General features: G+C 38.6%; 1 protein-coding gene across 1 annotated transcript; it reads right to left on the reverse strand.

The window, feature by feature from the left end:
* Positions 1–9,162: 9,162 nt before the first annotated feature.
* rxfp3.2b (relaxin family peptide receptor 3.2b) lies at positions 9,163–12,330 on the reverse strand. The gene has a single exon (XM_032571065.1). It carries the CDS (start codon positions 12,170–12,172, stop codon positions 10,967–10,969), a length of 1,206 nt encoding a protein of 401 aa, XP_032426956.1. The 5' UTR covers positions 12,173–12,330; the 3' UTR covers positions 9,163–10,966.
* Between the last annotated feature and the right edge of the window lie 11,035 nt (positions 12,331–23,365).

Below are 23,365 nucleotides of genomic sequence, written 5' to 3' on the forward strand. Positions count from 1 at the left end.
TAATTGAATCCTTTAAACAGGTGATTTTTTTTTTTTTTTTTACATTTCCTCCAAAAGTATTATTTCTTTTGGATGATGGTACATAGTGGTTGAACTGAAAATCTAGAAAGACAATATAATTTCATGTATTTCTAAATGACTTTCAGATAAATAAGGTTGCACAGTTTACTGCACTATTTAACATTTTGCACAGCATCTCAGCAATATCGAAATTGCATCCTTAGCAATTACGCACAAATCAAAAAAGATAACATTAATATCAGCCCAAGCTTCCACATTAATTTACCATTGAGGCAGCTATCTGATTTTAAGACGCTGTGTTTGAAGACATTTTCTTTCATCTCTTCTCTCACAACACAAAAAAGTAAGGAGGATGACAGAAAATTACTGATGATTATCAAACTACCGACACAATTACGAGCCGCAGAGCAGGTTTGAATACCTGGAATAAAGTAATATAGCACCCCTCTGCAATTATTACTAAAAAAAGCTTTGGTGGAATCAAATTGAAAGTGAAAAATACTATCTGAAAAGCAATATTTCAGTTCCTACCTTCACTTTTTTGGGGGTAAAATATGACAGACTTGCATGGGAATGCCACTAGAACAATCCATTTCAGGTTATAGACAGAGTCATGATGTTGCCTTAAGACCTTTGCAGATTGCAGTCCCCTGAAGGACTTTTGAAATGGAGGGTCACTTTGAAATACTTGACTAATTGGGGCCTTCTGATGGATGATGACAGAATGTTAAAACGAGTGGCTTGCACAGGCTGGTTCTAATATCCTGAAATGCAGCCAGATGACGGAGATGTGAACGAGTGCAGAGAGTAATTCTCCACCAAAGCCCTTGTGTGATTTATTAACACCACTACATCTATTAATAGCTGTTCTGATCTGGTAAACCTTCATTGGCTGTTTGTATTTTCTATCTAAAAACCAAGATGTCACATGAACAACTGGTCAATGTAAAGCTTGTCTCTCTTTTCCTCTGAGGATTTAGTGGAATTTAGAGTCCATCACAACTCACTGGACTCTGACAACATTTTGAAGAAAATTCATCATATTGATTTGGCATCACATTTGTCATCAAGATTGAAGGACACTGGGGGGTTAGCCTGGAGGAAGTTATGTGCATGTGCACAAAATTGTGTCTCTCGTCTTGAGAAATGGATGAACTTGCTGTTGAAATTGGGAAGTCAAACAGCACTCAGAGTGCAGGCCTGCAACATCGTGATGCTCATGCAGCAGACATACTTCAGAAATGAGTGTCACTTCTGAGTCAGTAGTGTCACTGTTAAGGCTGCATCCAGATTTTCCATGATAATCTTTGCTGGAGGATCGGTGGTGGTCCTGTTAAGTCAAATGATGTGATTGTACAGAGGCCGTCTTCAAGAAGCCTCTACATCAGTTTCAGTCACTTTCTTGAATGAAAATGATAAGCTCACATCATTTTTACTAACTTCTACATCAGTCTGGACAGCTGACCATGTAGTCCTAGAATTCAGTCACCCATTTTGGTTCTAAAGCTGATTATGCTTCATAAACTTTTTGTTACAGAGAACACACAAAATTTGCATCACCATCATAATCCTCATAGGATCTCCTTAGTTAACACACCGAGGAACACTGCACAGCACAGCTTACGTGTTTTGGATTTCCTCAGTGGCTGAAGATGAAACATTCGCTGCTTCATCACTTTCTCAGGTCTCCTGTAAGCATAGATAAAACACACATGAGAGTAATTGGAGCTGACTCCTGTGACTTCTTTTCATTTTAATCCCATAAAATATTTGACTTGCTACGTTTTCTTCAATTTTTCAAGACTTCAAAGATTTTCGCTGCTCCAGTCGGTTCTATTTTTACCCCTTTACTGATAATGACACAAACTACAAATAATCTGTATGGAAACAATGCATCACAGCTGCAGCAACAGCAGCTGTCACATTGCCACGTCTTTTACTATCAAGCCATGCGAGCTGATGACAGACAGACAGAAATTTAAACAAAAATTTCAAACATCAATAAAACAGATATGTGTTCTTTGAGCAAAAAAAAGAAGGTGGATGTGCAAATTACAACCGAACCTGGGGCTGCTGAGCTGCATATTGATCTAAAATCTGACACTGACTGTCTGTTTCAGAGTCTCTTTTTTTCCGTGTCTTGAACATCTGAATGCTCACTGAGCTGGAAAATAGGTCAACATGGGAAATGTGTTTGAAACAAACAAGAAGGACTTAAAAATAACCTGTAAGTATTCAGTGTCTCCGCTATCACTCCATATATTACACAAGAGATATTCCAGCGGCACAAAGTGATCTGTTTGTGTTCACACACATCTCCACGCGCATCCAGTCTGTCTGCGTGACATTGAGACATTAAAACAGGATATCATTATTCACTACACATTTTTATTTGGTTGCCACTCTGCGTGAAATATATTACTATCATCAATAGCAGATTTTAGAAACAGTCTGTTTCTAACAGTGACCTTACTAAACTAACAGATTAAACATTTTGTTTGGGGAAAAACTTTAGATCTGGCATAATGTGTTGTTTATGAGATCCTTTGGAAAAATTTTTTTTTACAATAGTAAAAATGTTGCATAAATGTTGATAAGTTTTCTTTTTCTACCTAATATCTGACGCAGATATATTTTTCTGAAAGGACTTTTCTTTTTTTTTTGCAATGTGTCTTTGAGACTGACAGACTTGTCATCAACGCTCTGTTCATTAATTTTCTCCACATTTTATTTAAATTTTTTTTTTTATCCCACGGCAACATTGGACCTTCAGCCCAGATAATTCGGCTAACCATGAAATGGTTATTAATTTTTATAGAAAGGTACTCCAGTGTCCATTCATCAGCAGCATTTTATTTTTCATCCTGAAATTTTGCTTCAGATGAGAGTACGTCAAAGCTGCTGATGGAGACAGAGGGTTTAGTTGGAGCGAACAGGTCTGGGGTCATTGCTGAGGACAGTCCTTGGTTAAATATTATCTCTTCATTGCATTGATGACACAGATTGGAACATCGACTGTAGCAGAATAGAAAATGAGCAGATGGTCAATTAGATATAATGCAATGTCACAACATTTTTATGGGCAGTAAATCCTCTGGATACTTATTTGTAATTAACCAAAATATTCCATATAATTATTTGTTTGTCCTTTGTTTTGTCATTTTTAATGTATGACATACGTTTTTTTTTTACTTTGTAGTCATGAGCATTAACGGTTTTGTATCGAGATTGACATTCACATAGGATGTAATAAGTATGAATACACACTGAACATGTCTTTATGAACCATGCCGCCATTTCCTTCCACTTTATAAAAATGCAGTGCTTTATAAAAATAGAAATGAAGATGGAAATGACAACAGAAAAACTGGTTGAGACTTTATTAGGAGTTTGGTGCTTGTGGTAAAATTGATGATGACTACAATCACCAATAAGAAAATATTGACGATAGTGCAGGAGCAAAACCACTAAGCTGATGACTGAGTAGAAGATTTCTTCACATAATTGTATTGTTAAAGCTGTCTTCTAAACAGCAGCTGTTTCCAACCTAAGAACAATTATTAACCTGAGTTACAGGATGTCAGAAATTTGGTGTTGCAAGTCCACACGGCCAAATGAGACTGAGTTGTGCTTTTGCCCCTGCCTCCCTCAGGACAGCCTGACCAGTATGATAATGGCATTCCCTGGACATGGGCGACTGCAGATCGCCGAGGCTCCATTTTGGCTCGGTGTGTCCATGGCTTTTCCGTCTGCTGACCTGGGCTTCATTTACACGTCAGAGGAGAGCTGATAAAGCTTGAACTACTGGCTGGTATTTTAGTTCATCTATTCTTTCTTACGGCTTGGCGAGATCATCATTAGCGGGGAAAAGGTCAGAGAGACGACAGCAGTCAGTGCGGCTCGGTTCGTCGACACTGCTGCTGCAGGTGACCCAAGACTTTTTGTGAAAGGAAAGAAGGTTATTTGAATTTAGCCTTTAAACATATCTGATTCATGTAAAGTGAAAAGCTTCAGCCGATTGTACATGGGGCTCTTGCAATGACACGTAGATCTGGACTCTCTTAATGTGGAGACATTTTGGCCTCTTAGAGGGCAAATGCGTTAAACTCTTAACAGCTCCGGCTTTTAGTGAAATGCCTTGACAGGTAATGGATGGGTTGTCATGAAATCTTTGTACTGATAATCACGGTTTTTGCAAAATTGCTTCTAATGACCTTTTCTTGTTCAGGCTTCTAATCAACTCTACAATGAGCTTGACATTTCGGGTTTAGATTGGGAGCTTTGAAAGTTGAGCTGCCCAGTTAAATAAAAAACTGCTGTTAATTGTTGACGTTTTCAGATCAAGTAGAAGAAAGAAAATAGAAATCAGTCAAGCTATTGCATGTTACTACAATAGCATTTAAGTTAACAGCAAGAGCTTTCACTGATGGAAAACATAAAGGATCAGCAGTCCTTACATCAGGTAGATCTGGCTTTAATGAAAACCAAAAGGGTTTATTTGTGGCAACCAGTTCACCAATTTAAGAGCAAATTGTGTTTTAAAATTCCCCTTGATGACAGGAAGTGTCTTTGCATGTTAATTTAAGGGAAGCCATACTGGGAATACTGGTCAGGAAATGGTAAATCGATGAACTTTAAAAGGAAAGCATAATATAATTTGGCAGTGAACAAGATGCTGTGCAAACCTCCATTTTATATTAACCCCCAGACTTCCTGGTGAATATCACCCTCTGGTTTACCTGAAGAATAATTTTAATCTATTTTTAGGACGTTCTCTGAACTACATCGTCTCCTTTGTTGATCTGCAGGGATTTCACTTTCAGTGGGAAGTTTTTTAATTTTTTTTTTTTTTTTACATAGTCTTGTTTTCCCCCCTGGGAATAATAAAAGACAACTGGATTTTTGAGATTTATCTCAGTGTGATGGCATTATTTTGGGTATCCCACAGAGTGTGAAGCTGCCGGGACGCTTGAATGACTCAAACAACCGAAGAAACAGCCTAGCAAAGAGATATGAGAAGATACTTATTTTTGTCTGAGAAGCATAGCTGGTTTTGAGTATAGAGTATGTGTTTACTCTAAATTTTATCAGGTTTAACACGGTTTTAAACTGAACAATCCTTTGTACATTGTGTTTCTTTTTTCTTTTACTTAGGTCACACCACACACTGAAACCTTGTAAAATCGTATGTTTTATAAGAGTGAATTAAAATTAAAGATGCACATTTTATTGTTGTGGAGTGACTGTGAGGTTGACTTTGTTTATGCAACTGACACATATTAAATGAAACATATTGTGAAGAGGAAGAAAAATATGACATGATTTTATTTTGCATATACTGCTTTATAGCTACTTTAGAACCACAATTCATAGCAAAACTGGAAAACTTGTGGTAAATGTCTCTTCTTGCATTCCAGGCTTCAACTGTGTTTAGTTTAACTTCTCTGAACGCTGCTGATGAAAAAAATTTCAATTGCACGATTCTGCCACTAGCAGGTTTCACCATGGGCACGATGTGCTAAAAGAGGGTATTATGTAAATTCAACCTTTATTTTTAATTTTTTAGCTTTATATCGTGTTGTAAAGATATAACTTCATGACCTCTGAAGGCAGAGGGTTGCACTGGATTTATGGGGATCAGAGTTCAGGGAACCTGGTACAAATTAAGGTCATTATTTGCAAGCTATGTGTCCTCTATATGAACTCTCCACTTATGCTCTATAATGTGTTTATTCATCAAAAAAATCTCAATAAAATCTATTAGCTTGTTTTGATAGCAAGACAAATATAGAAAAGTCTAATAAGTGTAAATAGTTTTTAAGGTACTGCAGAAAACAACTTGATATTTCATCTATTTATTGTAATAATTGATAGTCATTATGAGTCTTGACTCAAAAATCATTACGTTTATCACTGCTGTTAGATTCAGAGGCAAACTTCTATAGGTAGATTTAATTTCATTGGTGATTTTCTTAATTACATTGATTCAGTTTGACTAATAGCATTGAATCATAAAAATGGCAAAATATTAAGATCTTATTGTGAGTTCCCCTGTCTGTTTACCATGCCTATATAAGATGTGAGCCTGAGTGAGGTTAATGCATCCTTTACTTTTCAGACTCTGCTAAAATATCTCGTCCTCGTTGAAAAAGTCAGCTCTCCTGACTTCGAGCTTGTGTATCACTAATGAGAGCCAATTAGATATTCTTGAGCTGCAACTGTTAGGCTATCATTAGTCCTCCGAGAAAGGTCATCACCAAGGGTGTTGTGCAACCCTCCACTACTACTTCCTGTCGCAGTGGGAATTTAGATGAGTATTGATCAAACAGCCTGACGTGAATGGTGGTTACAGTAAGTGCATGTTGATTAGTCTGTTAGCTGTCAGTTAAAAATCCATTAACTTGGTTGTATGTCAGTGCTGCGCTCCATGTACATGTGGGACCGGGGGGGTTGAGAAGACTTAAATGGATGCTTTGAAAGTCAGATGTGAATGCAAGAAAGTGACAGAAACCCTGCCCTGGTGCACTTTCACAAAAATATGAAGCATCAACATGACTTTCCTGTATATATTATCAGCTCTGTGCCTCATGGCTTCGCTTTCTAGGCTGTCCTTTGAGACAGGTCATCTTTGAGTCCTTCGCTAAGGATATCTCTACTTTTTTCCTGTAAACTCTCAAAAGACTTTTTTTTGTTGTTGTTGTTTTTGAATTGCTTCATGATAATTGGCAGAAACACGCTCTATATGGAAAGCTCTCTCGGGAATAGCCCTAACTTTTCAAAGGTGTTTCATTATAACCACAAATTACTTTATGATCTACTCAGTCCATCCATACCTGCAAGAATCATAATCGATTAAAAATCCCAATAAGGATCATTGTGTTTCACAATTGAGCTGCATGCTTAGAGGAGAGTGTACGGTAATGCTGTTTGTACGTCTTTGATCGTTCTCTGGATATAAATGCTGTGCTGTGGCTCAAGACAGGAATAAGAAACCAAGCTGGATTTTATGTAGAATGCGGAGCAGGTTTCTGTGTTGCACTTGTTCATTTGCTTTGTTTTATGAGCTTTGCATGTTTGGGACTGAGTGTGGATCTCTTGGCTGTGGAAATGAAGCAGATCCTGAACTGTGTTCTGTGATTTGCAAAGCTGACTTCAGAGTTTAAACACGCTGATTGAAGAAGTACCCCTCATTCACATGTAGATGGTTAAACTGCAGCTCTCTACATATTGGGAAGATTTGCACAGTGAGGAGAATGAGAAATGGTGTCAGGCAAACACATTGCTATCACCTGTTAATGACGCAACAGAATATAGGAAGAGGAAGACGTAACCTTTTTAAAAATAGATGATTAATCTAAATATTAAGATATTACATGTGGTTTATTGAAAATCTCATTTAAATTTCTGTTATTTGTTCATGCAACTGATGTTCATCAGATTGACTATTAACCAATGCAAAAACTTGGCTGTTTGAGCACAAATATCTCAGCCATAATGAATCAGATCTCAAGTGCTGTTTAAAATCCCATGCTCCTTGACCCACAGGTGAAGGAGAGGGCGTGGCAGTTACTTTTAATAAGTTGCGGAAAATCAATTCAAGACCCAAAGTTCACCTCCTTCGGCCTTCCTGTGACTCTGTCTCACTAATAATCAAACAGCAAAACAAAGGAGACAAGTCACTTCCTTTTGTTCTTCAATTTTGTGAGAATCTTCAGATTTATTTACCCTACTGCTAATGTACTTTATAATAGTTTGCTTAAATGTTAATTGGTGTAGATGTTAATGATAGTTTGATTGCTGCCTCCTTCATAATTATCTTAGACTTTGCTTTACTCTCGGAAATACTGGTGGGACGGAGCTAAAACATATTTGCCAAACATAAGAAGGATTTGACTGTGGTTATATTTTAATAATGTGATTTATTTCCTTGCATTTCAAGCCACATAACATGTTTTCGGATATATAGGCATTAGCAGGGGGACAACAGTTTTAGTGCACGGAAATTAAATATTGTTTTTAGCAGTACTCCATCGCCAAAGTGTAGGCATGGAAAAAAACTCCTGAAATTATGATAAGAAGAATTTATCCAAGATTTCTCTCAGAGTTCCTTCCATTAAGACTTCAAGCATGTTGGAAAGAAGATGGCGCTGCGCTTTTGAGAAATCTCCTTGTGAAGCTGGAACTGCTTATTATAAATCATTGACAAAAGAGAACGAGGAAAACGAGGGCTCTTTTCAGCACTGCCTTGCTGAAACGATCCGCAGCTCTGCTGAGCCACTCTGTCCACCAGCAGTGGAGATTTCATGAGCTCACAAATAAATAATTTTAAAAAAATGATCTTTTGATCTGTCAAGGTTTCTTAAACAAGAAAAACTTCTATCCAAATAATCTTGTAATCTGAATCTCATTTCAACCAGTGTTTGACATTTCTTCCTTATTTTGAGTTCTCAATCAGCCTTTAGCAATATTTGTTCCTGCCTTAAAACCATCACTTATAAATACTATCGGTTTTAGCAAATGGCCATAAATCCAAATCCTCCTTTATGATAAAAGTTGACACAAAAGAACCTTTTAAAATTCAGCAAAGTGGCGACGTGCTCAAATCTTTCAGTCTGAAGTGGTTTATTCAAGGCTCATGATTGCACAGAAAATAGCACTGGTAACCATTTGCTCTTACAGAGCAAAACATATTCTGGACCTATTCCAGCTAAATTTACTACATTTAGTCACCACATTCTGTTGTACATGATGAATTTTTGTTTTTTGTAAAGATTGACTTATGGTCACACATGAGAGATATTGATTTTCCATGATTGGACCGTTCCTTTTTTTTTACTTCATTCTGTTAGCTTATATCACTAGACAGCACAGCTTAATTTTTTATTGTGATAGTGGTGATTCATAGGTAGCTTTATCCCTTCAGTGAAATGAAACAAATCAGCTGCTGGTTGTGGTACCCAGATTCAAAGGACGAACCCGAAGCTTTCAGTCATATTTCAGGTGAAACAAGATGTTGGGTTCAGAGGAGTGGTCAGCACTGCCTTTTAAAACTTAAATAAGAAAGTAGAACCATCAATGTAATTTATATTGAATATTTTACACCAACAAGGTGGCAAACAGACTCTTCAGCTTTCATGGAACATTTCAAATTTGAGGCTTTTTATTATTATTGTTATGCCAATATTGCTTCACGAATCAAGTCACGTAACACATTATTTATCCGCTGGCTGTGAAGGTCTGACAACACAAAACCAAAAACACAAGGAGGAGTTAATCGATTTTTACAGTTTAATAGGAATCAAATTAAAAACGCACAAAGCCACAACTAAAACAAACAGCATTAATGAGCACTGTGTTAAAGTAGCATTAAATTTGAAGCCATACTTCCCAGCAGTGGATGAGTCATCTTAGCTCATTGCCGTTTGCGTGAGACAGATGAGAAGCTACCTGCGCTAAGAGCATGTGAAAGCACTTAAAAATCACTACAGTACATCATATTCAGCGTCAGCGCTAAATCATTTTGAGTATGCATTATTACGCTACAAGTTACATGAGACCTACAGACGAGAATGTGCCATATTCTCTCATCTCAGCTCATCGGAAGGGAAAGAGAAAAGCTTTCCTCTGTTTGACAAACATTCAAACTGCACTTCTTTGTTCCTGGATTACTTTAGATGCTGTTATCGACTGAAGAGCTGTGGTGCGAGAATCAAGTCTCATTATTAAAAGCTTACACAAGACATAAGCAGTTTTTTTATTTTTGATGTGATGCCCTCCTGCCAGTGCAGCCTTCATTTTATTTGTAGCGTGTCAGTCGGTCCCACTTTTTTTTATTACTTAAAGAACGAACTTTTGTCTGCAAAAGAAACCAGAACAGTTCATGATATGCTTTAGCTCCCCTTACATTTTCAAATTTTGTGCCTTGATAAGTGCATAATTATACAGAAAAACAAACACGGGTGATGCATTTGAAACATTTATATCAATGAATGACCTGGTTTTAAAAAAATGATGCAAGTTTTATGCAAAATCTAAATTATTCATGTGCAATCTGACAATTCTGCTGATGTGAGAAAGCGTGTTAAGTGTTGCCGTTAGTGGAAGCAAGTAGGAGTGGTAAAGCGAGTGGCAGTTTTTCCATTTCTGTGCAGTCGACGCTGTGTATGTGCTCGGATTGCATTAGCGGCGTATGATTAGATGTCCTGAGACATGAATCCTGTAGCAATCTCGAGGACTTCTGGTCCTTAAGGATAGCATTTATCTTAGCAACTGTACATTTATTTTGCCAAGACCTTTTTATTTGGAGGTTTTCAAGGTTTCTCACTATTTATTTATTCATTCAGTGTAGATCATTTTTCCAACAGAATGCAGTAAACAGTAACTGTTGTACAATTTATAACTGAAAAAAAACACTTAAAATTTAAAAAAAAAAAATACTTTTATCACAAATATACTAATTGAATTAATGATTTGTCTTATATTTGAAGTAAAGGTAAGTTTTTTGCACATCATAGATTTGCCTTTTTTCTGATTTGTTTAAATTTATCTTTTGGATTTGGACTAAGTGACACTAACAACAGCACAGAAAATGGCTGGCATGAAAGAAAATCCTTTTATCAGACTGATCTCTCTCTCTCTATACATATATATATTTGAGACCAAAGAGCAGGGCTGCCTCTCGCACAAAGTGGGAGGGAGAGCTACCAGAACAACAGAATTGAGTCTGTTGTCCTGGATGTGAGAAATTGGTACACAACCCAAAGTGCCTGTGATTATGTTATTTCCAACAACCAAAGAGAAACGTGATTTTCTTTTTTTTTGTTATGTTTTGGAAAAGGCTGGAAAAACTTTCCATCCCTCAGCAAGCTGCTCTAGATCAATACGGGAAGTACACTCTCTGAGTTAGCTGTTCTTGCTTCCTCACATCCAAAACAGGTTGTCGTGCTCAGACATCCATTGGAACCAGAACCAGAACGGTTGGAGCCTCAGCCACTTTGGTCTTGCGACGCAGCAGGTGAGTCAAGCTCCTGAAGGACGGCGTAGCGCGGAGGAGGAGCTCCTTGAGTCCTGCCCGAAACTCCTGGCGAATCAGGCAGTAGAGTACAGGGTTGAGGCAGCTGTTGGTGTGCGCCAGGCACACGGTCAGCGGGAACGCGTAGGCCTGCACGTTATAGAATGCCTTGCTAAATGGAACAAGGTCAAACTTTATAAGTACCCCCCAGAACGTGAGAGCCTGATTGGGCAGCCAGCACAGAAAGAATGACAGAACCACTATGACAATCGATTTGGTGACTTTGGAGCGCCGGTTCAGACGGCCTTGTTTGACCTCTGGATCAGCTGCTCCGGTGATGCGACGGCTGAGGATGACTCGCAGCAGGAGCAGATAGCAGACAGTAATTATGATCAGAGGAATAAGGAACCCCAGCAGGACCTTTTGCAGTTGGTACAGACCCAAAAGAAGCTGTGGATCCCAGCTGCCAGAGTCCGGAAAGCGGACCAGGCACAGCTCCTCATCTGACACCTCAGCACTGGTGGAGTAGATGGCATGCGGCAAAGTAGCCAGTAGAGAGACGGCCCAGATGCCGAGACTGGTCCACTTTGCCCTGGACGCGGCCGCCTTCCGACTGTGCATCTTCAGAGCCGAGGAGATGGTGTAATACCTCGCCACGCTCATCGCAGTTAGAAAAAACACGCTGGCATACATGTTCATGGTGGTGACAGAGCTGATGATTTTGCACATGACCCGGCCAAAAGGCCAGCGGAAGTCCAGAGCCGTGTCCACCGCCCAGAAGGGTAAAGTCAGAACAAACTGTAGGTCTGTGATGGCCAGCCCCATAACAAAGCAGTTTATGGATGACTGCTTCTGCCTGTGGCGGGAGTGGAGCAGATACAGAGCCAGCGAGTTCCCCACCAAACCCAGAGCGCAGACTATGGAGTACACACACGCTATCATCACACGCACCACCAAGCTGGAGCTGTCTCCTTGTAATTCCATGATGGATTCCCTGGTAAGGAGCTGCAGCCAGCAGTGCAGCGACAGATTGCTGGTGGCTGAACCCCCGCTCCCACCTCCAGGGTGATCCTCCTGGAGCATCTGCTGCTCACATGGCTCTGGGGCCAGTGTTTGGACTTCAGTCTCGTTCAGCGGCATGGCTGCACTTTTCCTCTCATATGTCCACAAAATCAGGAAGCTGCAAACGCAGACAAGAAAGTTTGCATTCGAGGCATTTGAAGCATCCCTGTTGCATTAGGAGGTGTCCACGCTGGACCAGCCACAGATGCAATCCACTACCACGACTCTCCCCCTCTCATCTCTGTCTGACTACTCGCAGCTCGCCGCGGCCGTTTATAGCTGCCACATGAACGCGCACAGTCCCCAACTCGGAGCGAGACGATTGGAAGAAATCCATCCTCCGATTTCTGCTACATCCAAGTCTCACAGAAAAGGAGAGTTGGACACTAATGAATATTCTTCGCTAGATCTACAATGTTTTAGACAGGAAGAAGTTTAAAAAGAAAGGAAGAAAAGAAAAGAAATACGCGACAAGTTTTTCTTTCTGAGCATTTGCGCAAACGCATTAAGTCCCCGGGTAATTATTGAAAAATAAAATGTCCTCTATGTCAACATAGATTGTTGGTAGAAACAAAAAATACGTTATTCGTACTTTAAAACTATGAGATAAAAAATTTAAACATAAAAATTACTGACCTGGTTAAATGACAAAAATGAAAAAGAAACGAGCAGAAATTACGAGGCGAATGTGCAAGAGATCAATCAACAAATAAATCCTTGTATTGGATATAGAACACAAAACCTATCGGGGGTTGAAGTTGGGGCGGGGTCTCTAAGTAGACGGTACACCTTGGTTTGCTTTCAACCTTGTTTGAACTTAAGGAAGCTGTCAGCACCGAGCAGACTCGCTTTTACTGAAACCATAATAGGAACTCGCAAAAACAGTTAATTTTCTTAGGCAAAAACAGATTAAAAGATATACTTACTTGTGAGGTTTTTCATAAATATCTGAAGTACTTTGTGTATTAGTATTGTCTGTCATGTTCCGTGTTTTTCTGTGTGTTTATTTTGAGTTTCCTGTGTCTCTGAGTCTCCGTGTTGTCCTGTCTCCCTTTGATTACTCCCAGGTGTTTCTCGTTCCCTGATTACCTCCTGTGTATTTAGTGTCACCTGTGTGTCTGTGTCTTTGTCGGGTCCTCGTCTCATTTGGCGTCTAGTCTCTGTCATCTGTGTGCCCAGTCCGTCGTCTTATCCTTTGTGTAACCGGTTGCTACCGGCCTCGAGCCCTGGCTTCCGCTCGGCCGTGCTGCCCGGTATTCTGGACATTATTGGACTGTGTAATTCTTGATATTCATTATTAAAACCGTCTTACTCGTCTTATCCTGGGTCTACTGCGTTTCCCTCACCATCTTCCACCACCGTTTCATGACATTGTCCTCTTTGTACTGATATTGCTCAGCTATAATATATATATATCTATATAGATATATATATAATTCTGACTGTAATTTGCTTGCACTGCAATTTATCGAGGGATATCAGTACAAAGAGGACAATACTAATACACAAAACACTTCAGATATTTCTGAAAAACCTCACAAGTACGTATATCTTTTATTTCTTTGTAATGGACTACTCTGTGGCTACATCAAAAAATGTCAACAACATAAAAATATGAAAAAGGTTTGAAGGGTAATAAGTTTGTAAGGCATTTCAACAACTACATCTACTGCCCTGTTAAAGTAATCCTTCACTGAAAAACGCTGAACAAATCGAAAGGATGGAAGAGGGAGAGGGGAAAAAAAATTAATCTGCCCACTTTTAATCCAGTGCAACCCACTTGCTGTCATCTTAACAACCGCTAAACTGCTAAATGCTCAGGCAGCAGTGACAGTAGGCCTGGTTTAAAATTTAAAACTTTCTAATCTGTGATGGATACATCTGCACACACTGGGTGGAGATAGCAAATTATGTTTTGCAAGTTTCATACTAAGCCTTTTTAAATTTGTGAAGCAATACACACTGTAACACAAGTAAGGAAGAGCTTGGTGATCACTTTGTCCATATGGAAAATTATACCTGACTTTCAAATCAGTACCTAAATTTAAAGTTTTTCTGTCCCAGCTATAGTGACTTGCAAAAGTACTTATAGCCCTTAAAATTTTTGACATTTAGTCATGTTTCATAAGCTGAAATCTGTTTTTTGAGGACATTATCTGGACAACTCAAAACTGATCTTAATTGTGATGAGGAAGTAAAACAAAATGCAAGTTTCACAGGCTGTCCAAATAAGCATCTTACAAGTGTGGTGCATATTTGCTTCAAGGTCCATTTATTCTAATACCACTAATTAAAAGCCAGTGTTTCCAATTAGCCGCAGAAGTAAAAGAACAACATTTTTTTAAAGAGCAGAGAACATAGGAGACGGGTCATGAACATAGGAGACAGGACAGAGACTAGACGCCAAATGAGACGAGGACCCGACAAAGACACAGACACACAGGTGACACTAAATACACAGGAGGTAATCAGGGAACGAGAAACACCTGGGAGTAATCAAAGGGAGACAGGACAACACGGAGACTCAGAGACACAGGAAACTCAAAATAAACACACAGAAAAACACAGAACATGACAGACAATACTAATACACAAAGTACTTCAGATATTTATGAAAAACCTCACAAGTAACACTGTTGTTAAGTGTTAGAACAACAAACACTGAACTGAAAAGCATCATGGTATATGCCACTTTTTCTTATCAGGACAAGGGAAGATGATGAGAGTTGATGGGAAGATGGATGGAGCGAAATATATGGCAATCCTGAAAAAATAAAAATACAAAAGTGAGGCTTAGGTAAACATACAGCCAGAGCTACAAGGAAATGTTTTTGATTAAAGCATATCCACGAGTTAGAAGTCAAATTCCAGGCCTAAATACAATTCACAATGCTAGAAAATTGCTCTTTACAGTTACTCCCCGCTCTATCTGACTGATCATGAGCTCTTTTGGAAAAAGGCAAAGTTGTTTACAGCATCAGCTTCGCCTCACAGAGGTTGCTTGAAAATGTTGGTGTTTTATTTTTGTTGCTCTGGCACATGCAATTAACATAAGCTACACACAAAAGTTTGTGAGGAAGCACCTAATTATTTGAAACAAAGACTTTGAATAAGTTGGTGTGCGCTGACATGTCTGCGGGTTCTAACAGCTGAAATGACAATGAAGTGCTTTGGCTGTCCAGAATGAACCTGCAGCCGAGAGGCTGCAAACAGATGGGCTTTTGGTCAGGTCCTGCTCGGAGCATAAATATTCAAAACGCAGGTTAAACCCGAGCCCATCTGCATCAGTTTGCAGAATGCAGAAAAATCGGATAGAGCTCAATATCAGCCCTTCTACACCTTAAGTGTTATACGCTGATAGGTCTCACAATTGCTGCAACCCCGGAATGACGGAATAGTTTAAAGCAGAAAGTAAACTGCTTATGTGTAAGAGAACGCTGAGAAAATTTTAATGTAAAAAAAGAAATTGTTCAATGTCCAGCAAAAGGAGCAGCTGAATACTCAGAGCAGCCAAACTGGCTTTGGGCAGTCGGGATCACCTTGGGAATGATTAGTATTCCACCGCGGAAATAGGAATAATTTCAGATTGTCATCTGCTAGGCAAATATTTGACGTGGGCTGTACTTTAAGTACACAATTTCGCTGTCAAACATCTCCAGCCACAACTGCAAGGCACCCCCGCTTAAATAACAATTCAAAATGCACATATTTACAAATTCTGCCTCTGCAAAGTTGTGTGTGTGTGTGTGTGTGTTCGAAACCCTTTAAGGTGTCTTTAATTGGATTTGCTTCTCAAATTGCTTCGCCCTGTTTAATTCAGCGAAGGCGACAGCTCCGTTTAATGTGACTCCATAACAGTTCTATCTTTAAATGTTCTTCAGATGGTGTTACATGCCTTGCTGAGGCCTGTATTTGTATAAATACTCTACGTATCTGTAAAGGCTGGAAGAAATTCTGTGACACATGCTTTATTTTTATTAAGGTTCAGTTCCAGCACTCCAGAGCATCAGGTTCTGGAGTGGCACAATTAATAAAGCCTTCATCTGTGTTGCTGTTTTAAGTGTGTTTCCCTTTTGACACTCGCCTCCAGCAACACTCGCTGCATTCATGCCTAGGCTTCATCTAAGTATAATGAACTAAGATAATGCTTACTCTTTTAAATTACACAAGAATCAAGATCTGATATACGAGACCTCCTTACTGCACATCCTTTCTTAAAAGGGAATAAAGAGGCTATAACCTACATTGCCTAAAGTAGCCACTTGTCTGCTTTCACACATATGAACTTGAGTGATGTTCCGATTTGTTTCAACAGGATTTAAATTGCTGTTTGCCAGTCTTTACAGCTGTACCAGGTTTCAACTGTTCTAGGAAGGTTTTTCCACAGGGTTTAGTATTTTTCTTGTAGGAAATTGTACACAAATTTTCCAGAAGTTGGAGCACAGTCATGTTGAATCAGAAAAAGAGCTATCTCCAAGCTATTTCCATCAAAATTCAGAGGATTAAATCATCTTACAGTGATTTCAGACCTACTCGTGTGAATCAGTTGAGTTTGTTAGCTTGTAATTTCACTTTCTTTCCACTATGATTAAACTCAAAGCATACCAAAAACTGTCACTAAAATCCACAAAAGAACCTTCGATCTGTTTATAGGTCAGATATTTCTGGATTGGTAATAGCAAATAAATATACAGAAAGCAGATGCTGTGTTCTGACCCAATAAAAAACACAGAGAATTTAATTGGACTGTCTAATTGTTTCTTGATACTATTTCATACAAAATTATCAGAGAAGTAAATCAAATGATTTTTAGAACATTTCTTAAAAGAATTTTTTTTTCTGTGTTCTAGTTCCTTCACAATATTAACTCCGCTATCATGTAAATGTTAGTCTTAATATCACTGTCATACAGATTGAAATAGTAAATTTAGAGTTGTTGGTTTACAAAGTAGTGCTTTAAATCATACTTTTGGTATCCATGGTTACCTCCTGGCCAGAGCTGGTGGACGGTTATATCAGGTTCTAAGCAGAATCTCCTTTTGGGTCCATTTCATACGTTCCGGTGTTGATCAGTTTTTAAATTCTGCATTTAAAACAACTTGTTTTACAATAATCTTATTTTGCAAGACAATCACGTCAGCCTCTTACCAATATTTTGAGCTAAGTGTAAACATTTCCTCTATTCAGTTTATTTTAAATGAATAATTATAAAAAGCTTCCCCGAACTGATATTACTAGACAATTTATTAATTACTAGCACCTCCTACACTGAGGTTCAAGTAATATTTTTATTAACAACTTGTTAGGGCTCTTAGGTGTTAGGGTTTAGTTTTTATTACTAAGTGACCAAACAAAAAGAGGACAAAACATTTTGACAACCTCCAAACACTAACAAAGCAAAAATGGGTCACCATCAGTAGGGATTCACTCCAGAAGGTGATATCCATTATGCCAATGCAAATTACCAAAAAAGGTTGAGTCTTTATATTCTGTATAATCTTGATGCACACAAACCTTTCATAGCAGTGAAATGTTTGTTAGTGAACTTCAGCATGCCATAGTAACACCTGACAAAATGATAGAAAAACAACACTACAGCAAAAAACCCAGTCTACAGCTTGTGGCCATGACTCTGCAAGGCACCTAAATTCAGGGATCATGTTGCTGAGCTGACTGGCTCCAGAGCTGATTCTAAATGTTTCCTCCTCATGGTGAGTTGTTTGCTCTGCTGAAGGGTGACAGTGCTCTTGCCCTGAAAGCAGTTTTGACATGGTGATCACAGGCAGCGGTAATTGTAGTGACATTCAGACATTGCCGCAACATCTGTGCCTTTGTGGCTCATTCAAATGACTATCCAGGTTAACACAAGCTTTTAAAACATTTCACGTTTTAAGAGCTTCTATTTTAATCTCAAGGAAAATGTTATGTCAAGGTTAATTCTGTCAAATTTAACAAGGAGTGTCTGTAGCAACAGTTTGTCAGGGATAGGTATGTATGCTGTCACTTATGATATTTCTCGTATAATCACTGTTGTATTATAAATCAGTTGGCTCATGATAGTTTTGTCCTTATTTGAAGTTCTGCTTTCAGTCAGTCAAGGTAAAGCAGAAAGTCATTCAGAGCATAGCCAAGTGTTCATTCAGTTATCTTAATTGCACCAAAGTATTACAAAGAAGTTGTTTGTCTGCAGCAATTTGACTTCCACTGTCAGACACATTTAAGTAAGATTTATAACAGCGGTTTATGTGCTGGGATTTTATCTCTAATCACGGGGATCCAATAAAAGTGTAGGATCTTAAAAAGTTTTCTAGTGGCACTTTTTCATCTAAATTTCTCACATTCCTTTTCATTAAAAAGCATCCACCTTTGTTCTTATTCCCCCCATTGATTTTATCATTAAGATGAAGGTTTAATTAAATTCTTGCAGTTTTCCATCCAACTGATCAAGCTGATCAAACAATACATGATCAATGGTCAAAAGGTCTGTCTCATTTCCTTATTTCTAAAGAGTTTCGGAATACTTAAAATGTACATATATTAGGTTACGCAATGGATAAATTCCCTCGGATGGGGTGGATATGCATTCTTATCGCCTCATTTCTTCAACCTTAAAGCTGCTTAGCAGTCATTGTTTATAAGGAGATTGCATTAGGAGTGAACTTTTATAAAGTATCTACTTGATTAGTGACATTATCTCCTCCAGCTTCACGGTGAACATGGAAACCTTCATTTTAAGACAATCTACCTACGGAAAATGTCGATGACAATATCCTGAGCTGGGCAGCAGAGGTGGAAATGAGCGTCTTTAATATATTGCAGAAAAAGTAATTGGAAACAGAAATGGTTTATTAAAAATAGAATTTTGTGATGTTCTTTTTCTTTGCAAGAGAGTGAAATTATCCACAGTGAAACAAGTCCCATGTGAATTGAAAAGCCACTCAGTGAGGAAGAAGTCATTGCCCAAAAAACAAAACAAAACAAAAAAAAAACAGATAACACTTTGCACCTGCACTGATGGGAAAAGTGTTTTTTTTATTTTTCCCTGGAGGTGTGATGAAATAAAAATCCAAGTGTTCAGCCATAATGACCCTTGTTACATTTGAATTTAAAAGCAGGAAATCTTAGAGCACCATCTCATCTGAGACGTACATCATCATGGTTTGTGAATTTTTTGCTACAGGATTCATTGGTGTACTGTACTTCACAAAAAAGTACTGCTGTGATCAAGAAGGCCTGTAAACATGACCTAGTTACACCAGTTCTGTTTGGATCAGTGGGCCAAATTCCAACTATTGTGAGAAGCTTGTAGCCAATGTTGTAATCTGTAGAACTTTGGTTTTGTGTCTAGCTTTATTTTGGTGTTGGTCACCCTTTGCTTTCCTTTTTAGTTTTCAGTTTCAAGACGCCCCCTGCTTTTGTTCTGTACTTGTGTTTGTTTTCTTTTCTATGTCGCACTATTTAGTTATGGATGTTCTTTGGAAATCTTAGTTCCTGGTTCTTTTTTGACCTTCGTGTATTTAAAAAATGTTTGACGTTTCTCCTTTTTCTGCAGTTCTTTGCTAGCTGTGGATTAACTATTTATTTAGGTCATGCCTTGTTACTGCTTTGTATTCTATTCCCCTGTGTGTCTTCACTTCTGTAGTTCCCTGTGAACTCTCAATGATTTTCTCCTAATTCCTCAGTTTGACCTTGGTTATCTATGCATGTTCCACTCACAGCTGACATTCATTCTGCTAAATAAACTCATCTGTGTCCACTGGGGTAATCATACCCTCTAGTGTTTAACGTGCCTCAGTTCCTGTCATTCTCTGATAGATGATGCTGTTGCTTTTTCCCTAGTTTCTTCTTTTTAAAAGTTTTTAAATTCTTTTGTATTAAACCTCCAGTAAACCATGCTAAACCATTTGAACCAAGTTAGTCGACTCTGCCAAATACTAGGGAATGGTTCGTAAACTTTTGATTTTTCAGAAGCTACAAATAAATCTCTGCTTTTTCTGGCATTTGCCAATGAAAAACATGTATGAGAGATTTCAACTAACAGAGTTTGAAAAATATGTAGTGTGTTTAATTTTCATTAGACAGTGAGAAAAATAGCATCTTTGATTTTTTTTTAAGTCAACTTGCCTGCCTATTATCACCTGTAAATATGTTCATTTTGTCTTAAAGTGCAGACAGATTTTATGTTTCTAGTCTAGTCTATAGCTCACCAAGATTATGTGCAATTACAACTTCTGTCCCCTAAGATTAGTAGAATAAATGGTTCACAAACTGTCTGCACATTTCTGATGATGGTTTTCAGTTGCTATTGATACAGATCCACTGAAAACACAGGCAATGTGAAAAATTAGCTTAATGTAACAATATACTATTATGATGTCACAATGACTTTTCACATTTGAACGTTATAAATGTCTTACTATTAAAATAAACGTATATCACCTTACAATGAAAAAAATGACAACATAAATAATATCCTCTATTAATGTGATATGTTGTACAATTTTGAAAATTGTATTCTTAGAACTATAGTTTTTACCTCCTGACATCATGCCTATTTTTGCTACAACATAATATTTGTTCACCTTACAACATTATAGCATTGATGAAGGTGCAGTTAAGCAGTTGTGTGTCAGAACTGACTAAGTTTTATTTCATAGCTGGATTGAGCCTGTATAATACTGATAATCATCCAAGCATTTTGAGAAGGAACATAAAACACACGCGGCTATGCAGGCGTAACAATGGCCCGTCTGAGGTGGGAACATTTCTCAGTGAACAGCTGCAGGGCTCGAAGACGCTCCATGGATATAGACGACACCACCTAAAGTTTAGGTGTAGGGCAGAACAAAGACAAAGTTGGCCATAAATTACCCCACATAAATGAGGCTTCTCAACTTTGACAATAGACCTTCCTCTGAAATCTTTGTATTTCTTCTATAGTGTTGAGTTAAACTACTGTCTATTTTAGTGCTACTTATGCATGCAATGAGCTCCCTCAGCCCAATGTGCAATCAAGCATTCTTCACAGAGCTTCATTAAGAAACGCTTTTGATCCTTGACTCTTTTTTATGTGAAATATAAATGTGAGTTAAGATTAATTTGCATGCCCGAATGTGAGAACTGTTAGTGGATCGGATCCTCTTCTCTTGGCCAATTAAAGAGATGGTAGAATAAGTTTAACTTTAAAATGTTTCAGACTCCTGGAAAACAAAAAAAAAAAGTTTAAAAAAAAAATTGTAATAGAGATGCTTAGTGGTTTCATCTCCCTTCTTCTCTCTATATAGCATAAATAAAAATTTGGTAAATATGAAAGTTTCTCTGTCCTCAAAAAAATCCCAGTGTATTTCAGAGCTGCAGCATGACAACAAAAAAGTCAATTTGTAGATTAAAAAAAAAGAAGATTAGGGATCGCTTTGATTGGCATTGGGGTGACCCCAACGTTCACTCGTGACTATCCGATCTCAGCGGGATCCCTCTCGGCTACCCTGAACCATCACTAATCAAAGAGGTGGTTCAGGGTCCTGATTAGAAAAGCAATTGCCGGAGAGACATTCACCCTGATTAAAGACCAAGCAGGGAAGAGTAAAGCAAAAGAGGGAGAGCCGAGAGAGAGAGAACGAGTCAGCAAGCACAATAATTGCTTATCACTTCTCATCACTGTGGTTTAAACTGAAGTATTTTTTACTGTGAGAATTGTCACAGCTGCTGTTGTGCAGTGACCACTCGCACCTGATCGTCATCCTCCTGATCTCCAGCTGCTGCCATATAAGGACGGAACTCTCCCTGCACGGCGTCAGATTGTTGTGAAACCCTCAGCGCGATCCCTCTCCTGTCCCTGATCCCTGACCCTCTCTGTTGGAAAAGGACCTCCTGGCTTCGACCCCCCCACCCCCGGCCTGTCTGACCGGATACCCGTTTCGACCTGGGCTCTGGACCCGCGGGCTCGGATCCCCTGTTTGCCCGGCCCGAAGATCAGGGGCCGCCTGATCCTGAATTGATTCCCTGGTTCTGACCCTGGCCTGTCTGACTAAGAGTTTGTCGACCTCCCAATAAATACCTGGTTGTAATTTTCTGTTCAGTCCCTGTGTCCATCAGTGCCTGAGCCTGACAGAGAATAGTCAGTAGAATAGAAGAACCATTTGTTTGAATGGCATCTGAGGCAAAGTGGTGTTGAATGTTAGCCAAAAAACAAAAACAAAAATTACATGACAATGGAGGAAGGTATGAAAACCTTGAGATGATTCATCAGTCAGACCTTTAACCAGTATGTCTGACTGACTTACTGACACTTACACATGTCAATGACACCTGCAACATGAAGAATAACAAGAAGAGAGAAATAATAACAAGATGAAGTTTTCCTAATCCACATGGATAGACTGAGAACCCATTTGAACTCGTAAGAGGGCCAAAGTTTCAAGGCTGTTGAAATAAGTAATCAATAATCTCTCAATTTTTGTCAATTGATTCAACTTGGTGATGTCAAACACAACTCACACTTTTTGTTTTTCTTTAAATATGTGTCACAACACCAATTATACGCTACATTATCGCAGGAAAAAACACCAGAGATTTCCTGGTAAATGGGCCAGGAATTAAATCCAGACATGCTCTGCAGTTGCGGTTCACACACTGGCTTCCCAGCAGGAGACTCTCTGCTGGAGGTTTGTTCTGACAACAGGAAATATTCACTCCTGGCTCTTGGGTAACACGTACGGCAGCAGGACATGGTGCAAAGAGTCTGTTGTGGAAATCAAAGTGTTTTGTTTGTTGTATGTCTGGAATAGCTGATGAGGCTCCCTGTCTGTTTGTCATAATGAATATTTTTGTGGTGTATGTGAACGCATCTGCAATGCTAACAAGTGGGTGGAAAGGACGTAATTGGTTAGGTTGGAAGTAAAGAAGTGCATTGCACACATGTTTAGATTTTTGGTGGTCATTTTCTAGAGTTATTACCAGGTAACTACAGCTTATTAGGGTTCATATACTTCTGGCATAACACTTCAACAGAAGATTATGTTTTTATAAACCATTTGTTCTAAGCTCTTACTGTGTGTTTACATTTGCTTCTCTCCTAGAATGTGAATTTTTGCAGTAATCTCTGTTTTTCTGTCTCTTAACTGGTTTTCTTAGTATTATCCTTTAATCTACTATCTTATCAATACTGACCAGTTCTCTGTATCCTAACAATCTGATGTCTGATCCACGGTTGACAAAGTGTTGTTTAAGATAAACAGGGGAGCCAATTACCTTGCTAATTATTCTGATCTT

Source organism: Xiphophorus hellerii, chromosome 9 (genome assembly GCF_003331165.1).
Source record: "Xiphophorus hellerii strain 12219 chromosome 9, Xiphophorus_hellerii-4.1, whole genome shotgun sequence".
Classification (NCBI taxonomy): Eukaryota; Metazoa; Chordata; class Actinopteri; order Cyprinodontiformes; family Poeciliidae; genus Xiphophorus; species Xiphophorus hellerii.

Excerpts from the sequence above, each read along its gene's own strand:
- rxfp3.2b (XM_032571065.1), bottom strand. The coding sequence starts at position 12,172 with ATGCCGCTGAACGAGACTGAAGTCCAAACACTGGCCCCAGAGCCATGT.